At 38.8% G+C, this 14,421-nt stretch overlaps 2 protein-coding genes and 1 long non-coding RNA gene across 6 annotated transcripts in view; 1 reads left to right on the top strand and 2 right to left on the bottom strand.

The window, feature by feature from the left end:
* LOC108618030 (uncharacterized) overlaps positions 1-14,421 on the bottom strand; it is a 30,170-nt gene that overhangs the window by 11,726 nt on the left and 4,023 nt on the right. The window lies entirely within an intron of this gene.
* On the bottom strand, positions 733-12,578 carry Pfrx (6-phosphofructo-2-kinase/fructose-2,6-biphosphatase). 4 transcript variants are annotated; one of them, XM_089474194.1, is made up of 2 exons: positions 11,220-12,578; positions 733-4,298 (listed from the first exon to the last, which is right to left on the bottom strand). In XM_089474194.1, exons 1-2 carry the CDS (start codon positions 11,329-11,331, stop codon positions 2,158-2,160), a joined length of 2,253 nt encoding a protein of 750 aa, XP_089330320.1. In that variant the 5' UTR covers positions 11,332-12,578; the 3' UTR covers positions 733-2,157. The 4 variants fall into 4 exon arrangements, with proteins under 4 accessions (XP_089330320.1, XP_089330319.1, XP_089330321.1 ...); XM_089474193.1 differs by having other exon boundaries at positions 733-4,301; positions 11,220-11,927; XM_089474195.1 differs by having other exon boundaries at positions 733-4,184; positions 11,220-11,900.
* LOC149267779 (uncharacterized) lies at positions 4,766-11,839 on the top strand. The gene is made up of 2 exons (XR_016271044.1): positions 4,766-5,232; positions 5,383-11,839. It is a non-coding gene; the product is annotated as an uncharacterized LOC149267779 (long non-coding RNA).

Below are 14,421 nucleotides of genomic sequence, written 5' to 3'. Positions count from 1 at the left end.
TGATAGTAAATAGATAACTGAATCATTTTCAGTTCTTATTCTAGACATCTAAATCTCCATCTCTTACACCAAATCAATTTTGAATAGTGTTCAACTCTTATACTGCGTATAAGTCTCTGACTCTTGCTACTCCTTTGCTCTTATAAATATAACACTCCCTTAAGCAGAGTGGCTGGTTTATAGTACTTACTAGATAGCCAAGTTGTTACACTATTCAACTAGTCTAGCTCAAGGGATCTTTAATTTCCAGCTCTTATACTGCATAACTTACATAAGATCGCTAGATAACGCTTAGCTCTTATACCACGTAGTCTCTTATTCTACGTTGATATTTTACATCTGTAAATGATCCTATAGTTCTTATACTAGCTCTTGTTTAATTACACACGTCTACATTTGATGAGTTTTTCCACGCTTTCTGTTTGTTACATTATACCTAAGACCGATACACCCTGTAGAGGGTATATTCATATAGGTATAAATTAGAAGACAAATACAAGTTTTTGTTTTTTTGTTGTTGTTGGTTTTTCATAGTAATTTATTGATATTTTTCATTATTCTGAGTAATTTACAATATAGATATAGTTTATATATTTTATATTTATATATACGAGTGTAAAATGAGGCGTCCAAAGTTTGATAGACACGCAAATCTAGATACGAAGAAAGCGAAAAAAGAGCGCAAAATCGAAAGTACTGCGTGTATTGCTACAATTAAAGTGTTATCGTATATCGATTTTTGTATCATTTATTTTTTTGTTCGCTTTGTATACAAAGTATACGCAATAGAGTTCTTACTTAAATCTTTATATAACATTGAATCGAAAAGTGAAATATTTATTAAACATGAATAAAAATTGTAAAAAATGTATATTTTGTTTTTGTTTAAGAAAATATGTTAAAAATATATATATTTCGTCTTAAGCTAATGCTAGGATTTAAATTTTAAGTTTTTTAGTGGTTCATCTCTCTAGTGAGCGTAAAGTACATCGATATAACAGAGTCATTCCAATCACAATTTAGCAAGGACAGACAAATTACAAACATTAATTCAAAATTCAATATAAAAAAGTTTCGACAACAAGCATCGAAATATATATATCGATATACGTCTATATATCTATATAAACACGAAAGGCAAACAGGCATAATAGAGAGACGTAAGAAATATATAGATACATAGATAAAGGATAAGAGAATATGGCAACTGTTAACTGTTAACAGCTGTTAACCAAGTGTTAACAGTATGCTAACATTACATAAGTACAGAAGCTTTTACTGTTACAGCTAACATTGATAAACACAGTTCACTTAAAGCAGTCTATAAATAATTTCTGTTTCTGTTGTTTTATGTAAGTACACTGTTAGAGGGAATATGCCAACATAAGGTATAACAGAAGCTGCTAAGCCCGTTTCATTCAATGACTCATACAGTTGTACTTAAAGTATTCTTCAATCGGTTGATTGTTAAAGCTATTGAACAGCAGTTAACACTAAATGTAAGCAGTCAGAACTATATTGTGTCTCTTTAAGTGACAGTTGTGTGTTCCCGATGTTACTGCTGCTGTTACGACTCTGCAAACAGCAACTGTTAAGCGTGTGGTTTCAAAATGCAATTTCAAGCTCTCTGTTACTCTAACATTCAAGATAAGCAGCTGTTAATTGATTTGCTAACAGCTAGTGTTAAATCTGCAATTATTGATTATGTTAAAGCCAGGTGCTACAATTTATAACTGCTGTTAACTTTCTGACTGCCATTACAGCTTTTAATGTTAACTGTGTATTCTGCTAACAGCAGTGGTTAGAGCTACTGTTAACGGTTAAGTATACTGTTAAGCTTGCAGTTATTACATCCATCAACTTCACTGTTAACTGCTCTGTTGGCAGCAACCATTACGCTTATGTTAACATTACAACGCCCGCGCTGTCTGTCTGTCTGTGGCTGTGGCTGTGTATGTGCGTGTGCGTGTGTGAGGGAAATGTCTTTTCCATTTACTTCAATTACAGAGCTATTATCCAATGGGGGCGGGGCCGGGGCCAGGTCCAGGGTCGGATTAGTTAATTGATTGGTGGGTGGGGATTGGGGGTCTTTTGGTTATCTCGGTTGCCTTTTTATAATGTCTTGGATTTCATTGTTTTGGGAGGCTTGGTGCAATGTCATTGGGTATTATCCGCACGACCGCTGTTGCCATTGGAGGCAGACGTTGCCGTAGCCACATCATCGCCCACGATGAGCACCTTGCCGACGCCATCGGGCGCAACCAGCTCACCGCTTAGACCATCCAAACCTGGCTCGCTAACATCTCCGGGTATCTTTGGCTTTGGACGATGCGTATCGACAGCATCGATTGGCAACTTGATATGCTCCACCTTACAGCCATAGGCGACAGGTGTTAGCTTAATGACCGTGTGCAATGGGACATACAAATAGGGCAACTCATCCGCTGACTTGTCCAGGAAGTAGGCGAACAAACACCTTAGGACAGCCTGATGGGAGACAACGAGCACATTGCCCTGACGCTCCAATTCCATGATAACAGGCTCAAGTCGCGCCACCAGATCCTCATAGCTCTCGCCGCGTGGATAACGATAAGCGAACTTATTGAGATCTCTCGCCTTGAACTCTTCGGGAAAACGCTCCTTAATCTGCTCATAGGTCATCTCTTCACAGTGGCCCGCATCGATCTCATTCAATGCCTTCCAACGCTCCTGGGGCGCCTTGACATCTGCTACCGTCTGTATGGCACGCTTCATCCATGAGGTCCACACACGCAATCCATCGATCTGTTGCTGCGAGATGAACGAGGCCAACGCTCTGGCATATTGATGTCCACGGGGACTCAAGTTCGAGTCACCACCAATTAAGCCGCTCAAATTGTGCTCCGATTCACCGTGACGCGTTAGATAGATGGTGCGTGGCGTTATATGAATGTTCATTAGATAGTAAACAATGCGCGATTCCACATGACCCTCGTTATTATAGACGACGACCTTTTTGCCGGCATTGTAGACCTTCATGAAGCTGAGATGCGACTCGGCGACTTCGTCAATCGGTTGATATCGCTCCTCGTAATGCTCGATGCGTTGCAAGAAATCTCGGACAACCAGCTCCGTATTCATATTGATGTAATCCGGTGAGCTGACCTTCACTTCCAATATATTCTGTTCAATGATTTGCGGATCATCGCATATCGACTCCACAAAGAACAAACGGAAGCCATGTTGCTTAACCACAATGTCATAGATCAATTGACGGCGATCGTGCGTCGAATTTGTGGCATCGAAGACAGCGATGCTGCCGAGTCCACTCAACAGCCAATCACACGAGTCGTGTAGTGCTTGATTAGCACAGCGGTTCCGAATGGCCATTGCCTCCTCATTATCGGCACGAAAGAATTCATGGGATTTGTAGGCAGTCGTTGCATGACGACGATACTCGCCCAAATTAAAGACACGCGTCGCGATGCCAATCCAATTGAGATAACGCGCCAGCTTCTTCGATATAAATGTCTTGCCCCTGGCGGGCAGGCCCACCATTGCGATCACATGCGGCGTTGTACAATCGGCTATTGTACGCTCGCCCCGAATCGGAAACGGTTTGGTCATCACCGTTTCCGATGTGGGCGGCAACAGCTTACGCAATTCATCCGACATCACCGATGGACAGACATGCAACTCATTCTCGATGGCCAGGTCGGCGGTCTTCTTCAACTGATTCAATGAGGTGGTACGCACGCGTAACGACGGCGAGGTGTTATAGGGCATATCCATGATGCTGGTGGCTGTTACGGAACGTACTAGCTCTTTGGCGGCGGCAACTGCGGCGTTTTGCTGTATCAATTGTCGTTGCTCCAACTGTTGTCGTTGCAAAACGTGAGCGCAACAGCAATTGCAGGGCTTAGATGTTGTTAATAGAGCTGGTGAAGAGGAGGAGGAGGAGGAGGAAGAAGAGATGGTAGAAGCGGAAGATGCGGAAGAGGTTGTTGTTGTCACGGAGGAGTTGGTAACGGTAACGGTATCGGTATTGGTGTTGGTATTGTTATTGTTGTGGTTGTTGTTGTTGTTGTTGGATGTTAACTTTTGCTGAAGCGTGGGCAACAATTTGTTAGCTGTTGCTTCTGCTGCTGTTGTTGTTGTTGTTGTTGTTGACGTTATTGTTTCCTCCTTGTTGTTGTTGTTGCTAGCTGCAATGTAAGTGAAATGTGTTGAATTGTTGTTGCTGATGTTGTTACTGCTGTTGCTGCTGCTTGGCAATTGTTGTTGCTGCTGCTGCTGCGTTGTTGTAGCTGCTGCTGCTGCTGCTGCATTGAGCAATTGTTGTAGTTGTTGTTGTGGCGTGAGACATGAAATTAGGCGAGCATTTTTTTTAGTTGTTTGTGTTGTTCTTGTGGTTGTTGTGATGGGCAATGAGTGTGATGCAGTGTTTATTGTTGTGCGTTCCACATGAAGCAGCCCAACAATATTATTCATAAATATGCGTGCGTGTGTGTGTGTTTGCCAAAAAAATGAACTCAATTAATGAGAGTTAATGGAAAATACCGAAAATAAACCAGTTAAAAAAACCCGTTAGAAGCAGACGCAATCAAAAATAAATAGTAAAGAGAACGCGTTAAAAAGCAACTAGATAAGTACATATGCATATATACACACACCCACACATCCATTCATACATAAATGATTTAGCAATACATACATAGATATATCTACCACATATAGATATGTATATTTGACTTCTTTTTGCACTTGACGCACACGAAAACCGACGACTGACTGAACTGAAGCGCGCGAGGAAAATTTGTGCGGAAAAGCAAATGAGAATGAGAAGCAGAAGAAGACGAAGAAGAAGCAGAAGCAGAAGAGTAAAAACGTGCGTGGGCGACGACAAACGTTTTTATATGGAAACAAAAACAAACAGCTGTTGGCTTATTAAATATTAATTATAGGCATTGGACGACGAGGGATGCGTGCGTGAGTGCGTTCGTGCGTGCGTGTCTGTTGGCTTTAATAATGACTTGTTATCGATAGTTCAGCCCTGGTAGTAATTAGCGATCGATTAGCGCATAAAAGCGAAATTCTTCTATTATCTGCTGTTGATGTTGTTGTAGTAGTCGGTGTTTTTGTTGTTGTTGCTCTTATATTCTGCTTATGTTTGGCAAATATACATACATACATATGTACTACATAAACTAAAAGAAAAAGACAGAGATAAAAGCAGAAGAAAAGATAAACAAAGTGAGATATTTGGAAAATGACAAACAAAACAAAATAAATATATTTAAAGAGAAGCAGCGGCAAAAAGATATAGCAGGCGCAGAAGAAGCGGTGAACACATGCTTTCTGCATGCATACAAAAATATTTTGCTTTTCTTCTGTCATTTACAGCAAATTGAGTGCAACTTAAGAAATTTCCAAGGCAAAACGAACGAATGAGAGAGTGATAAGGAAAGACCAATGGAATATTTGCAAGCAAGCCAATGGTGTAGGTAGGTAAACAGGCAGAACAACAACGGCAGAAGAGCTCGCTCTCCCTCTCTCTCTCTCTCTTTCAGTCGTTATCGCACTGTCAAGGTCAGTGTTGCCAGACAGGCCAAACATTAACGGACGTCTGCATGCAAGCATAAACACACACACAGGCACACATATAGACAGCGCATGCATGTGCTAAGCGATCAGCTGTTTAGGTAGCAGCAAACTGTCAGAGAAGCCACACACGACTCAAACACGCTAAAACTAGTTACATGACATTTAGCTTTTTAGCTTTTTTTTTTTTTTTGACTGAATATTTGAAGTTAGCATATATTATTAATACATGCCGATTATTACATATTTTCTATTAATTTGTATATGCATAAATAAATGTTGAAGCAGCCTAACAATCTAGCTATATTACATTGAGCTATACTAACTAGCTCTTTCTTAATAAATGTAACTAAAACATAGATTCTTTTCATTTATGCAAGATCGCGCCTTGTTGAAATCTATCTATCAATTAATCGTTGGCTTATAAAGTTGGCAGCACTATTGCCGCGAAGTTTCATTGAGTTATGTCTAGGTGTACAAGTGTGACTAAGTGTTTAATTATTCCCTCATTCATTGACATTATTTATTAAGCAGCAAATTGATTTATAATCAAGAAAACTAGCCGACAGGTGATTTATAATTGACTTATGTAATGCAAATGCTATTGGTGCTGCATACTGGAAATGTAGCGACAAATAGTTGTTAATGGCACATTAAGCCAATTGGATTCCAATTACAACAGCTTCTACAGTCAACAGCAGCAAGAACTGCGCAGTACGAAAAAAAAAAACAAGTAATTGAAGACTTTCGTAACAGGCAGTCTGATAGCCAATCAAAAGCTGAGTGATATGGTATGATTGAATCCATGCCCGAGCTAGTTAGTATGCGTGTGTGTGTGTGCATGTGTGCAGTTGTAATTACCTGCGACCAAGTTTAAAGTTGTAAAGCAGCGCGAGCAAGCGAGCGAGCGAGCGAGATAGATGCAAACGCGCGAGCGCAAAATTATAAGAACAATAACAACAACAATATAAACACTAAAGAAAAAACATAAAAAAATAAAGATGAAGTGAGAGAAAAAATCTGTATAGCAGCAGACACAACGCTCAATGCGGCAATACTAAAAATTGTGCACTAAATGCAAAAAGTTTGAAGCGAAGCGAAATTGTTACGCAGCAGCAGCACCAGCACTACCAGCTGCGCAGCCGGCAGCGCAGTTTGTAACTGTAAACTTTTTGCTTGCTTGCTTGCTCGCCTGCTCGCTTGCCGGCAACGACAGAGGTCAACAAATCAAACGAAAAGCAACGCGAAAAACTACAACAACGACACCATACATAAAAAGTAGCTGTAAAACGAAAACTACGCAAAAAAAAAAAAACAAATTCGAAATCAAATGGCGCGATTTTTCGCTTTGATTCTGATTGGCAGCAAATCTATCTGTCTCTGCGCTCGCGTGTGTGTGTGTGTGTGTGTGTGTGTGTGTGTATGAACTAGTTTACAATTGCCCGCTTGCGCAAGATGCCAACTGGACTGAAAGGCTCTAGGGCAGGGCTACGAATGAGGGAGGGGGATACACTTAAGTGACTCCAAGTGCAATTGAACAATAGTCAGAGGAGCCGCAGCCTGACAATTTGCATATTCATATAATTACGTACATACGCATACATACACATATTCTATACGTCTTTTCTAATATAGATTTGTGGTAAATATACTGATTAGGGCTGGCAGCAGCAATACAAATGGAAATGCGTCACTAGAAACCAAATTTGACCTGCGATTAGCGATCTGAAACAGGCGATAGGCGAGATTACGCCAATGCATGAAGAGAGAAGAGCGGAGAGGGAAGAGAACACAAACAAAAGCAAAAACATTTGATTTCAATCACAACAGCTTTCCAAAACTTTCCAGTGTCACTCTAGCTGGAATCCTTTCCAGAATTTATAGCTCATTGCCTCAAGATCAACCACATTAACGTTAACATTGTCCAATCGGATTCATTCTGCTGCTTGAATAGATCGTATTTGTACTACCCCTGTCTCTTTTCTATTCTCAACCTCCTCATCTACATCTGCTATCTGCTCTCTTAATCTTACGCTCTCTCTTCATACATCTCATTCCATCTCTTCACACATGTATCTCGTTCTCTTTTCATATGCATACCGTTATCTGCAATTTGTCTATCTTTACTAACAAAAGTAGATTTCACATATTCCAATTGGCATGCAGCCTCTATTTCGCTACCTCTCTCGCTCTCTTCCACGCTATATATCTCGTGCACTCGTTGCTGTCTTCCTCTTCCACTTCTATTCTCGCCAAACATTCCTTTCCCCATCGCCTATCTTTGTCATCAACCAGCTGTTGCTGTTGCTGCTGCTGCTGCTGGTGTCGCATTCATTCGGCTTGCACGTGGACAGTCTGTCAATTTGTCTGTCTGTCTGTCTGTGTGCCTGACCGCACATACTTACCGTTAGCATAATCAGTAATTATTTGTTTGTATTTCTGCTTCTTCTTCTGCTAACAGCGCGATGTTAATCAAAATGTATTCCAAATGATTTCCGACTGCGATTGATAAGAACATTTTGTATTTAATCAACAATTACCATTACCATTACAATTACAATTACAATCTTGCTGAACTCTGATTAACCCCTTGACAATATATTAAAAATGCGAACAGCAACTATAATAATAATTATAATCAGTACTCCAGCAGCTGACGCGCTTCTAATAAGATAATCGTGGTTTTGCCCTTCACACTCCGCTCTTATCGAAAGCTAAAAAATATGCAGACATATGTACGTATGAAGCGACGATAAGCCAAACACACATACAAGAAGCATAGACACGCATAATCGACTAGCAGATACCCTATCAAGTCAACCATCTGACTGATAACTGCATGAGCGACTACCAGATACCTTAGTCAATCAATCAATCAGTCTCAAAAACTTGTCTACATTTTTTTTATCTAATTTCCCGATCAACTGGCAGATATCCTAACTAAATTCTGATCAATCAACGACGATGCGACGTGAAGATACTCTAGGAAACCAAATATACGACTGTTGCTGAACGACTTGCTGCTACCCTATAAATTAGCTCTTAGGCTTTAATCAATCAATCATCGGGGTTAAGCTGTTTATAGATACTGGAGGCAATCGGGAATTCATGTCAACAAACAAAATATTGCCACTGCGTTAAACATATTCAGTTATCTTCCATCAACATCAATGCCTCGCTCTCTCTCTCTCTATATATATATACATATATCTATGTATATATGAATATGTGTTAATTATAACACTAACACTATTAATTTCGCACTGATAACACACGTCAGGCATCCGTAAGCCCCTTGCAAAAGTAGAAAAAAAAAAAGCGCCGAGATATAAACAATATTTACTTATGAGATAAAAAGCGAGTGAAGAAAACAAAAAGTCAAACATTTCTTTAAAGTTGAATGAAAAAAAAATGGATATATGTATATACACCCCCACTCATACAATTTTTACTGATTAAAACCCTGCCTTTACCTATGATTAATTGGTTATAGAAATATCTTTGAGTTGATTTACATCAGTTAGGAACAAGTATCGGACAGTCAGTTATGCCCAACAAAGATACATATACATATTCTTGCTTTATCTTTATTTCTAGATCAACACTGCAACATTTTGCAGTATTTGACTTGAATGTTTTTGCAACACTTAATGCTGCCAGTGTTAACAATGGCACAGATAATGGCGAAACCTGTGAGCTCAACTGGCTGATAAAGCATCAGTAACAATTGTTGTGAAAGAGAAAGTTTGTCTGAATCAGACCTATTTAAAGTTAGGACATCAATCTAATCAGAAACAAAGAAAAACACAGTTATAAACGGTGGAAGTACGTGAGCAAATGTCTTGAAGCGAACGATGGTGGGGAGAGTTGCTACTGTTGATTAAATAGAACTTCTCATGTTGTATTTATATAGTACAAAATAATATTTTACCAAATTGTCTTCTTTGCCCCACTGTGCAAGGCAACGTTTTGACTCATTCCTATTTCTCTACTGCGCGCCTCTGCGCCAACAATCAAAAATATATTCATTCACCTTGACATTGACAATTCCAATTGCAATGTCGCTTCCTCCTCCTCCTCCTCCTTCTCCACCACCTCCTCCTCCTCTTCCCTTATGAAATTATTTATAATATTTACTTATAAAGTGCATTGTCTTATACAGCACTTTCATTTTCGATTATAATTATTTTGCTGTTGCTGTTGTTGTTGTTGTCTTTATTGCATTTGCATTTGCATTTACATTGGGCGCAGGGCTCAACAGCTTTAGCCAGCACAATAAACGTGCCAAGTGTTTTATAACAAACAACAATGTCGCTCCGCCCTTCTTACTCTCGCATACCATTCTTTCTGTCTCGCTCCCTCTCGCTCTTTAGCATTACTCATCAAAAGTGCCGCTAGAGCCGGGCTTGCGAGTCGATCGTTTTACATTGATTTTATTCATTCGCCTGCTCTTCAACCTCTTTCCCCTCCCTCTCGCTCCCTGTGCAGAGGAGTTGTGCCCCATCTCAACTTTCACCCAATGACAAATTCCATTTAAGCTTTTGGCCATTGTTTGCAAATTTTGCCAAAACAAAAAATCAATTATAAAGTGCTCAAGGCCAAAAAACATTCGCAAGGTTTGCTTCACACAATAATTCCGGTTGACTAGACCAAATTCGAAAATTATGAAAGTCTAGATATATTTATTGAGATGTGTGTAAAAAAAAAATAAATACAATCTACATACATATGTTTACGTCTCGTCTTTCTATACAAAATCTCATCAAACTAACAACAGTAAAGAAAAGCAAAACATTTCAAATCTGAAGGCGGAAATTCACAAAAATAGAATAAAACAAAAACTGAAAACAAAAAAATAATTCTAATATATTCGAGAAAGAGCCAAACCAAAAAAAAACAATAACAAAAATAAAAATAAATGTTGTCTGGTTTAGCTGTGTTTTTGTTTTGATGATTACAAATCATCATACGATGATGAAGTTCAAGAAGATAATGATGATCATCTTCATCATGACAAATAGCTGTAAAGGCATAACAAAAACATCAACAACAGCAACAACCACGGCGAAGCAGCTGTCGCTGCATTCGTATGTGGTCTGCCCATAATATCAGAGCGCAGCCAATAGCCACAGTGTGACCAGCCAATCACATAGGCAGCCACAGACACAGGCACACCCACTGCATACACACTCGCATACATATACAAATTTCTGCATGCATGCAGCAGCAATGACAATAGGCAGACAAGGTAAAACCAAAAGAACAAAGTTAAAGATCCCAAACGAAATACATACGTACATACATATCTAGAAATATTAATAAGTCATTAAACTTTATAGAAAATAGCAAAAAAGAAGGAAACAAGTAAATATAAATCACGCGATTGTAAACCAATGTATGTCACACGCAAAGCAGACGGGCGAACAAGAATACCGAGAAGAAGTAGCAACAGCAGTCAGCATAATTTTCGACAGCAACAACAACAAGAACAATAATGAGAGTAGCAGTAAAAGAATGAAGCTCAAGTGCAAGTACATGTGTGTGTGTGTGCGTGTATTGATGTTGTTGTTGTTGTGTTGCGTTGCGTTGTGTGTGAGAGTTTAGTGTGTTAAATACAGGGTGCTTTGAATTATACATACATAGCAATGCAGCAGCGGAGGCCGGCGCCGGCGTTGCCTGACGGCCAGTGCTGCCACCAAATCGCGTGGACATTGTCGCCGTTGTTGTTGTCGTCTCACAGCATTGAGCCATTACTGTTGCTGTTATTATTACAGCGCTGCTTTTGCAGCGCACTCGTGCTGCTAGCGCTTCCTTTGATACTTTTGCGTTTTGCAAACAAAGCTGATACACACATACACACTCACACACCAATATATATGTATATTGAGAGACACGAAAGTGAAGAAAAAAAATATAACACAAATACAGTTACACCACAGTTCACATATGGACACAGCTAGCTCGCATGTGTGTGTGTGTGCTTCGTCTGCATATGTGTGTATGTGTATATATATGTGTGTGCGTGTTTTAAGTCTGCTTGATCCGCGCTACGCACAAAAAGGTAAACGAAATTTGATCAGACAAAATTCCGACGCGCGCAAATGCGTTCCGCACACGTCGCTTGTCAAAATAAGAATGAGCAAAACAGCAAAAAGCAGCGAAAAATGGCACGCGAACGATCGTTGCGACGGAGACGCTGGCGATGACGCGTCGTCACTATCAAGCAACACAGTGCTAGTGAAGCGCACATAAAATAAAGCTAGAATAAATACTTATTTTGTTATGTTATGTTATATTATATGTATACATATATGTATATATATATGCATACATATTTATATCAATATGCATTTCTTGACATAATACATTTACACACACATTTATGTATTTAACATTTAGAGATGAGTTCATAAAAACAGCTAGATTTGGCACATCAAAATAGCTAGTATGCGCATCACTCTCTGTTGTGTTTTCTCTTGCAGTCAGTGCTGCGCCGCTGACCGCAGAGGCAATGCGCATATAAAGAAGTCAGTTTCATTGTACATTTTATATATGAACTGCAGTATTCGACATGCCGAATTATGGCATAAAACATATACTCACACACACCACCTACATATGTAAAACATTTAAAAATTCACATTGTATTCATAAATAATTAAAACAAAAAATAGCTAAATAACGCACACAAAAAAGCTAATATGCGCAGCACTTTGAAGGCGATTGCGTTGTCGAAAAAGTTGTTAATGCGTGGATTATGAACGGTAGCAGCACTGCCAGCGATACCGCTATAAATGTGATAAGAATTCGCGCAACGCGTGTCCCATGACGAAAACAACGTCTATTGCACTTGCCCCACACATACAAACACTGCTTGTAGATATGTATGTAAGTGTGTAAGGCTTTATATTTCCTAATTTAATTAGCACATTTTAGTACAGGTGACAACAATGTTGCCGTTCTTGTTGTCGTTGTTTTGCCTTACTATTTTCTTTTAAAATGCAACAGAGAGCTATATAATGCAATTGGTATTCTAATATATCCAAGCAAATATATATATATATATATATATATATATATATATATATATATATATATATATATTATTTGTTTTTTTTTTTTTTTTTTTTTTTTTTTTTTTTTTTTTTTTTTTTTTTTTTTTTTTAGCTTTCATACCACGGTGCATGGAATGTTATTTTTCTTTTCTTGCCCATTTAATATTTTATTTGTTGCCAAATTACGCAAATCGATAATGAAAAGTTATTATACAAAATGTAAAGAGATGAGAGAGGAAGTTGCGGAATTGTGCGCAACAATCTAATGAGAAATGCAAAGAGTGTGTGACCGAAAAGCAACTAGTGTGGAGAACTAGGCTTTAGCTCTTTCTCTCTCTCTCTCTCTCTCTCTCTCTTTCGCTTTCACTTGACTATACTGCAAAAGCATTACTTTTGCATGTAATGTGTACGCAGTGCAAGAAGAGCCGAACCACTATGCAAGACAAGGCGAAGCACACTTGAGCATGTAAACCAATGCAAGAGGAGCCGAAACACTATGCAACATGTGTTAGACAAAGAGCAGCAATAATGGCCTTGACAATGTTGTGCAGGTACAGTGGCTCCAACGCCAAATCGGACAAGACTATTTATTTATTTCAATAAGTATTTCTTTAGCAGTAAGTTAAATTTTTACCGTTTTCACATTTTTTCTCAACTCTATTATGTATTAGCCCCCTAAAACAAAAAAAAAATTTTTAATTTCAAATGGCAACATTTTTTTTATTTTAAAAAACTAACAACAAGTCCGATTTTGAGCTTCAACGCCAAATCGGACAAAAGAAAACTTTAATAAAAAATAAGAGAAAAACTTAATATTTAATATTTTGTTGCAAAACCTTTGTTTGCGACAACAGCCTGCAAGCGATTGGGAACTGATTTGACCAACTTTTTGCAGATCTCTGGCTCTATGGAGTCCCAAGCTGCAAGTAATCCCATTTTCAATTGGTCCAGATTGTTATACCGGTTTTGGTAAACTTTCCTCGCCAAAATTTCCCACAGATTTTCTATTACGTTTATATCCGGGCTCTGGGCAGGCGTTTGGATCAATTTGGGACAATTATGGATTAGCCAGAGCCTAGCTAGCATTGAAGTGTGCTTGGGGTCGTTGTCTTGATAGAAAGCAAAGTCTTCAAGTATCCCCAATTTCTCCGCACTCTGCTTAACATTTTTTTTCAAAATATCAAGGTAGCCAAATTTATCGAGTATGCCATCGATAAAGTGCAAATGGCCAACTCCCGCACTCGACATACAGCCCCAAACCATGACTGAACCTCCTCCATGCTTAACAGTGCCTATTGTGTTCTTGGGCTCAAACTCAGTATTTGGTTTACGCCACACATACACCTTACCATCGGACCCATGCAAATTAAATTTACTTTCATCAGTAAACAACACCTTTAAATAAGATAATTAGCAAAAAAAGAAAGGTATTTAATATGATATACAACCAACTAACATGATTCCAAAAGTCATCCGTTTTTAGCAAGTACTCTTTCGCGAATTTTACCCTAAACGCTTTGTTCTTAGGGCTAATATAAGGCTTTTTTTGGGCAACTCGGCCATGCAAATCATACCGATGCAAAGTATTGCGCACTGTGTTATCACACACATCCTTTCCAAAGTTTGTTTTTAATGACATCCTTAGTTCCTTTGCGGTTTTAAAGGGATCAACCTTAATTTCCCTTATAATCGACCGCTCCTCCCTTGAGTTTAATCGCTTTCTTTTTCCCTCCTGGCTTTTGTTAATCAATCTTCCATCTTCCCGAAACCTTTTTATGATATCATG

The sequence above is a fragment of the Drosophila arizonae genome, chromosome X (genome assembly GCF_054131065.1).
Source record: "Drosophila arizonae isolate 15081-1271.41 chromosome X, UAZ_ARI_1.0, whole genome shotgun sequence".
Classification (NCBI taxonomy): domain Eukaryota; kingdom Metazoa; phylum Arthropoda; class Insecta; order Diptera; family Drosophilidae; genus Drosophila; species Drosophila arizonae.
The sequence above is the reverse complement of the archived record's forward strand: the minus strand, read 5'-3'. Positions and strand labels throughout refer to the sequence as shown.